We start from the raw sequence: 7,338 nt of genomic DNA on the forward strand, positions 1-7,338 counted from the left end.
TTGGATTCAGTCTTTTTTAATAAATTAATGTCATTCAAAATACAGTGCCAGAACATGATGCAGCTGAACATGCTAGTAAGGTTTGTCATGAAGCACCTGTGTTCATGTTAGATTGGCGGCGCCCCGCTACTGCTAGTGGTTCCTGGGATTAATGCCAGAGCAGCACTAGTCATCTGCTCTCCTGCACGCAGAGCACAGGGTATTCCTGAAGTTTGCTCCCCTCCCTCCCCCGAGTAAAAAACCTGATAGCTAAGGGATATCTATACACAATCACACTACAGTAATGCTTGTTATTAAATTAACAGAAAATAAAGACCTGGTTAATCCACACTAAATCTTTGTTTTACAATGGAAAAATACATCAGCAGCAGGAAGTAATATACACGAGCCAATGGTACTGTAACACAGAGCGTGGAGGCATTTCCTGATCAAAGCTCCACGCAGACCCGCACTATGAGGGCTGGCAAGTCCTACTCCCAAGCCCCGCAACTGAAGTCCACACCTGGTAATCTACCAGCTGCTTGGAAGACCTGTATTCTAAATAGACAGGTATAAGTTAGTGAAAATAGGATACATGCACCTAACTTTACAGCTTGACTGAACCTGCAGTCATCGTGCCCTGCATGTTACCATACAATGGAAGATCTACCCTTCCTACCACAGGTAGATCCATGGGATTTGTTTCTTTTTCTTTTAATGGCATTACTATACCAACATGGATATTAGTATTAAGTAAGTGCAGCACAGTCCTCGAGTTGGGCTGTGCTGACAGATAACTAGCACTTAAGCAGAATATCCAGAAGTAGTTCAAATGTAACTAGAAGATACTTTCAGAAGAGTTGTGACATCATCCTAGAAACTACTCTTTTCTGAAGCTAATTTTCCTGAACTGAGACTTCATAGAACTAGAAATTAATTCTTTAGACAAGTCAGATGCTTAAGCTTATGATATACATATACATTTCTCAATTATCAGATAATAGTATTTCAGATTATGGAAGCGTATCTGCTCATTTCATTGATTCATACTGAATGGCAGCAAGGGTTAGGGGAGGGCTTAAAAATACATCCTGGGGGAAGCAGAGTCTGACACTTCATTTTCCAGACCTGCTCTTTCACCACCATTTATTTTAACCTAACTGAGTACAGAATCAGTTGCTCAGTCTGATCGGTAGCTATACAGGTGGCAGAGTAACCATCTCCCCATCCAGCTCAAATTCATCAACTCCATCTGGTGAGAAAAGATAGGTTGGAGGCTTCCACGGGGATTCTTCAAGGCAGGATGGATAGAGCTTTCCTACAGTGCACCGGAAGTCCTTCCCCAGGTCCCAAAGCACACGTTCTGATATGTGCTGCCTTAGAAACCAGCGGTCAAGTTCCAGGTCATACTGGTAGGTGGCATACTTGGCTCTCTCGTTCATGTGGGTTTCTCGTATAAAGACACATAAGGAATTGGAGATGACAACAGCTCTGATGCAGGGGTCAGAGTACCGCTTGGCAGGGATATTGGCTGCCATCCTCCATTCATTTTTATTCACATCATAGATTTCCACAGTTACGGAAGACCCATCTACAGTACTGCTGGGGAGCCTTATACCGGAATTGCTGGCGATATGCAGTCCTCCAATATAGAATATTTTGTCACCAAAAGCAGCAGCTGAAGCAAAACACCTACTTGTTTGGCGCATGGCCATTTCGACCCAAGCATCTGACCTGGGGAAATAGCAGTACATCAGGTTGTATGCCATGACATAAATGCAGTTGTGAACTGCTACTGCTGTGCTCCACTGCCACGCACAAGGCAACGGGCTCACCATGGTCCACTCGTCCTTCTCGGTGTCATATCTTTCCACAGTTCTCCTGTTGAGCTCTCCACCGACACTATCTCCTCCAATTGCATAGATGTATCCTTCACAGCAGACCAGGCATGGCTTTATGCGAACAAAGAGCATTGGTGTCTTTGGAAACCAAGTGTTTTGCTGTGCATCAAACCAGTAAAAGCAATTGACAGTTCTGAAGGCAGCCTGGAGTTTGCTGCTTTTACTGTGATTGGTTTTTGTGTTTTTCAGAGGAACCTGCCCACCTGCTATGTAGATGTCATTATCAGGAGTTACAAGCGTCCCAACCTTATGCAAGTCGGCAGGAGGGTTGCAGAGTTTGTAAACCTTTTCTGCCTGTGGGCTGTAACAGACAGAAGAATAAAGACTACCAGGGTTTTCAGCAGCAGCTTCAATGAATATCATCATCTCCTCTTTTGTCATACCGAGTCTGGGCTTGAAGAACTTGGGCATTGATTTGTAGAGTCCTTGCACTACCACTGACTTATCATTAGGTGGCAAGCCTTGAAACCAGGCTCTCTGTGTCACTTCTGAAAGTGCATCAATCCGGATTTGGCTAAGAACAGAGGACAAGTACTGTGATCGTGACTCCGTGTTGTACTCCAGCCACAACATAGCAGCCTCCCGCACTGTCTCCTCCTTCTCCACGTTTAAATTGTCACTGCTTAAAATATCTATCAGTAGATCGTGTGACAGTTGCATGAAAGCCTCCTGGTGGTACACAGCAGTGAACTTGTGCTCTACCATCCTTTTAGCACTCTGCTTTAACTCCTCGCAGCTGAAGAGATCAGCAAAACTCAACAGACGCACACAATTCTCTGCATTAATCTTTTTGATTAAGTATTCTCTGCACCGCTGCAGCACATCATCTACCTGTAACACACAGAAGAAATGCACTCAGTATTCCTGCGTACAGCCTGTTCCTTCACACACAAAGTACCTGCATTTAGTGCTGAACAGAGCTGAGGCCTGGAATACTACATATACACAGAAATTCAGCAGTGATTTACTCAACTGCTCCATACAGATCAAGTACATCAATCACATGGTTATGTGTTTTGGAGAAACTACTCTTCTGTCAGAAGCACACTGTTTTACTTCCACCCTCCACAGGGACTGTGAAGCAAGGAGGGATGGGTACAGGACACCTATGCGGCAAGCAAGCACTGCCTATACTGAGCAAACTGAACATTTTGAAGTCACTACACAGAAAAGACTATTTAACAGGAAAGAACATGGTTGAGAGATAAAAAGCAGTTACTTCATACTCCAACTAAGACACTCCTACCTGTAAGAAGCAGGCAGTTTCATACAGCTGCTCTACGGTGCTGTCACTTATTGCCAGGTTACCCGTGTATGCGTAAGTGATGATGATTTGCAAAGTGGCTGCATCCACGTTCCTCAGGTGCACATGTGTCTGTTTGCTTTCGCTCAGCCCGCTCATGAACATGGCTCTGAGGAGAAACACACACATTCAGACAAGGATCAACAGTGAGTAGGTACAGCCACCTTAAACAGTCACCTCTAAGGCTCCAGTGATTACACTCCAAAAGGGGAACAGTCTGTTTAGTACTTACCATCTAGTGTTTAAGATAAAGCATTTGCAGAGAACTTTTGGAAAGTACCATCAGTGCCTTCTGGAGAAACATTTTACATTTACAGAATCATAGACTAGTTAGGGTTGGAAAGGACCTTAAGATCATCCAGTTCCAACGCCACTGCCATGGGCAGGGACACCTCGCTCTAAACCATATCACCCAAGGCTCTGTCCAACCTGGCCTTGAACACCGCCAGGGATGGAGCATTCACAGCTTCCCTGGGCAACCCATTCCAGTGCCTCACCACCCTCACACAATAAAGAACTTCTTCATTGTATCCAATCTAAACTTCTCCTAAGTTTCAACCCGTTACCCCTTGTCCTCTCACTACAGTTCCTAATGAAAAGTCCCTCCCCAGCATCCTTATAGGTCCCCTTCAGATACTGGAAGGCTGCCAACTCTTTTGCATTAATCAGACAACTCTAATGATTTGGGAATCTTAACACTGAAATTTAAAACTTTTTCTACGTTAGGTGATGATGAGAAGGAAGAAACATCCTCCAAGAAAACACTGTTGAAACACATACAGCTAGATTTTAGATTCTGAAACAGAAGCAGCAGATTCATTCAATGGAATGAACTAAGTCATATCAAAAAAGTGTGCTCCTCTAGGAGGAGGGAAAAGCTAGAGCAAGGACCAGCATTCTGTGAAGTATTTCATATACACCAAAACGCTTTATATACCTATTGCCCATTCTGTTTTTTTAATTGCAACACAGTTAAGAGCTAACTAGAGTCTAACAGTGTAAACCAGATACTTGCTAATGTCTAACATAGGGGACACCAATTTTAAGAGCTTGATATTCTCAGGTTTGGTCTTTGCAGTCATATTAAAAACTCAGCTCAAGGCTCTTTATATGTATTTGGGTCTTTTTAAGAACTCAGGCACGAAAGAAACCCTACAGCCCCGCTTCCAGCTGCAGAGATGAGGGGACCCAGGGGCACACTCCTTAAGCAAAGCTGTTCCAAGAAGCATCTTGTACAGAGACAGTGCCGTATCACTGTTCCCTCCTGCATCATCCCCACCTCTCCATCTTCTAAGCTCCTTAACTAAGGGCAGCTTGTATCTTAGGAGGGACCACTGAGTGGCCAAGTCAGCATCAACTTGCCATGCAGGTAAACGAGACAGTACAAGTGCCAGCAGATTCCTCTTTGCAGAAAGGAACAGGCAGCTGTTAGAGACAGCAGTGTTCCAGCACAGAGATGGAAGGTAAGCTGGCTGCAGTCAGACACAATGGCTACATCAACCAAGAGATGTTTTTCTGCTCTTTCCCCCCTCCCCACAGCCTCCTTCAGGGCTATCAATTTTTCATAGTAAAGCTAAATTTAGGAAGCTGAGCATCTTTTTGTAAACCAAAGTAGAGAAGAAAAACAGAACATGACAAAACCACAAGCATGATAATTCTTTTAACGAGTGCCAAAACCTCATTCCATAAATAATAAACACACACATATGAATAAGAGATCTGACTACACAGTCTAATGCAGCTCACTGTGGACTCCTAACAGCTTTCCAACCTTATGATTAGCCACCAACATTGAATCTGGCTCCATTTCCAGGGGCTGTTATTTTATAGACTGTTGGAACTATGTCATCTGTGCAAGGCCAACAGCAATAATCGTTATTATCTAGTTATCACACGATGCTTACTGCTAAAGAAATAAACCTTTTAATCTCAGCTGAGGCTGGTTGGTACAACACAAAACCCAGCAGCAACAAACACTTCTATGAAAGTAACAAACGAATCCTCAAATATTTCTATACAAGAAAGCAAACAATGTACAGAAAACAGTTTAGAAGTGTTCTGCATGGTGAGCCCATCTCATGAGAACCTTTCATTGATGAAACAGGAAAGCAATGTCACAACTGCATCAGGAAGGTAAAATGTGGCTGGATGTCACCAAGACTAGTTTCAGGCTTCAAAATTCCTTCCAGGCAGGCACATTAATTATACTGTGTTCCCACAAAAAATGATCGATCACTACAGAACATTCACAGTGCCTCATCTTCTAGGACTTACTACAAAGGTACCTGCAAAAAGTAGAAGCACTTAATGTATCTTGTTAAAAACATCTTCATTAACTAACTTGATTAACTCCCTAAAAAAAAGGAACCATCACAAGTATAACTGTTTCTTCCACTTACTGTAAAAACTACAGCACCTACCCAGAGTAAGTCACAAGATGCTCTTTTGGTGTTGGCACCTAATGGTATTTACAATTTTAATTACTACACTGATGTTTAAAACGCTAACACATTAATTATAAGTCGATCAAGTAATTTTACACTCAAAAGCAGCTATCACAGACTGCCTAGAATTAACAGATCCCACTTTGAATGCTTACCTGAAATACGAGCTGCAAGTGGCAAGAACCATCTTATGGCAGGGAAATTCAGTGCCCTCAACAATCAGTACTATGTCAGTGAGCAACTGCTGTTCATAGAAGAATTTTAACTGCTCCAGCAAGGATACAGCGTACTCTGTATTTATCTGCCTCTCGTCCTGGGTAGACATGACTGTATTCCATTAATATTTCCAGGACCAGAGAGAAAAGTCAAGATCTTTTCACCAGAGAAAGGTCAGTTGAATGTTTCTGAAGTAAGAGCAGGAAGTCCGTAGCCTTCAGAAGTGATACTGAGAAACACGGCACTGTTATCTCGGACTGCTGAATCAATGCTTCAGACTTTGACCAACTCTTAGGTCATCATGCTTTGACTTGCTGTCACAACCTGGTCAGAAACTTTCAAGAGTGTCTGCAGGGCTCCTGGGAGATCTGTGATGCAGCAAATGAACGAGGAGAAGCGAAGTCTGAGGTAGGTTCCGTGGGACCATCTCGTGAACAGCAGCTGCACTTGAGTCACTGAAAGAACGAAAATAAAGTTAATTTACACATCAGCACTTACTCTAAACCCTTTCATAGTTACCTGTTAAAAACAGTTGTCTACAATGTATTTCTAAATCAAATAATTCCAGCTTTAATCTTGCACAGTTGTTTCACATTCCAAAAATCGAGCAATAACCAGGGTCACATTTATCTAATGTATAAGACATCACTACCATCACAGTTCATTATGAATGGTGAATGCAGAAATACCTTACTTGAAAAATCATACTTGAAATTCCAGGCAAAAATACACCATCTGGCATAAGGCAAAGGGTGTAGGAATCCCTGCTGCCATATTGCAGATCTGCTCATTCAACAGAGCCCTGCCTCTAATACAATTCAAAGACAACTGTCTTTTAACATTCACTCACTTGAAACAGATCTGCTTAATTAATGCCACTTCAGTAGCTACTAATTTAGTGTCATTGATATTTCCCAGTGAAGAAATACACACAAGCAGGAACCTCAAACTCTTTAGTTTTCACTGGCTGTTTAACTGGAAACCAGTCAAAATAATCAAACCCAATGTTTACTGGTCAAGTGAAGCAAGTTAAATGAAGAATCCCAGATTGTTTTGGGTTGGAGGTACCTTAAAAAGCCTTAAAGCTCATTCAGTTCCAGCCCCCCTTCCATGGGCAGGACACCTTCCACTAGAGCAGGTTGCTCTAAGCCCCGTCCAACCTGGCCTTGAACACTGCCAGGGATGGGGCAGCCACAGCTTCTCTGGGCACCCTGGGCCAGTGCCTCAGCACCCTCACAGGGAAGAACTTTTGCCTAAGAGCTCATCTCAATCTCCCCTCTGTCAGGTTAAAGCCATTCCCCTCATCCAAAGCCCCTCTCCAGGTTTCCTGTAACCCCTTTAGGCACTGGAGCTGCTCTAAGGTCTCCCCTGAAGGAGCCTTCTCTTCTCCAGGCTCAACCAGCCCAGCTCTCTCAGTCTGCCTTCATAAGAAAAAACAGAAAAGGTATTAATATTCAGGGGAGGAGAGTCTTACCTGCAATAACAACACATATTT

The 7,338-nt window shown here is 43.1% G+C and overlaps 1 protein-coding gene across 1 annotated transcript; it reads right to left on the reverse strand.

Moving 5' to 3' along the window:
• Window positions 1-6,882, reverse strand: KBTBD2 (kelch repeat and BTB domain containing 2). Its single transcript, XM_061359379.1, has 3 exons — window positions 5,783-6,882; window positions 3,127-3,292; window positions 1-2,711 (listed from the first exon to the last, which is right to left on the reverse strand). The coding sequence occupies exons 1-3, from the start codon at window positions 5,950-5,952 to the stop codon at window positions 1,176-1,178; spliced, it is 1,872 nt and encodes a 623-aa protein (XP_061215363.1). The 5' UTR covers window positions 5,953-6,882; the 3' UTR covers window positions 1-1,175.
• Between the last annotated feature and the right edge of the window lie 456 nt (window positions 6,883-7,338).

Source organism: Neopsephotus bourkii, unplaced genomic scaffold (genome assembly GCF_033783945.1).
Source record: "Neopsephotus bourkii isolate Nb327-2 ecotype Australia unplaced genomic scaffold, CSIRO-AGI_Nbou_v1 NB_973, whole genome shotgun sequence".
Taxonomy (NCBI): domain Eukaryota; kingdom Metazoa; phylum Chordata; class Aves; order Psittaciformes; family Psittacidae; genus Neopsephotus; species Neopsephotus bourkii.

What these genes read in the sequence shown, in the direction of transcription:
- KBTBD2 (XM_061359379.1), bottom strand. Translation starts at nt 5,952, where the DNA reads ATGTCTACCCAGGACGAGAGGCAGATAAATACAGAGTACGCTGTATCC. An exon ending in ACTTGCAGCTCGTATTTCAG is followed by an intron (nt 3,293 to 5,782) that starts GTAAGCATTCAA and finishes GTTTCTCCTCAG; the next exon opens with AGCCATGTTCATGAGCGGGC. An exon ending in AAACTGCCTGCTTCTTACAG is followed by an intron (nt 2,712 to 3,126) that starts GTAGGAGTGTCT and finishes TGTGTGTTACAG; the next exon opens with GTAGATGATGTGCTGCAGCG.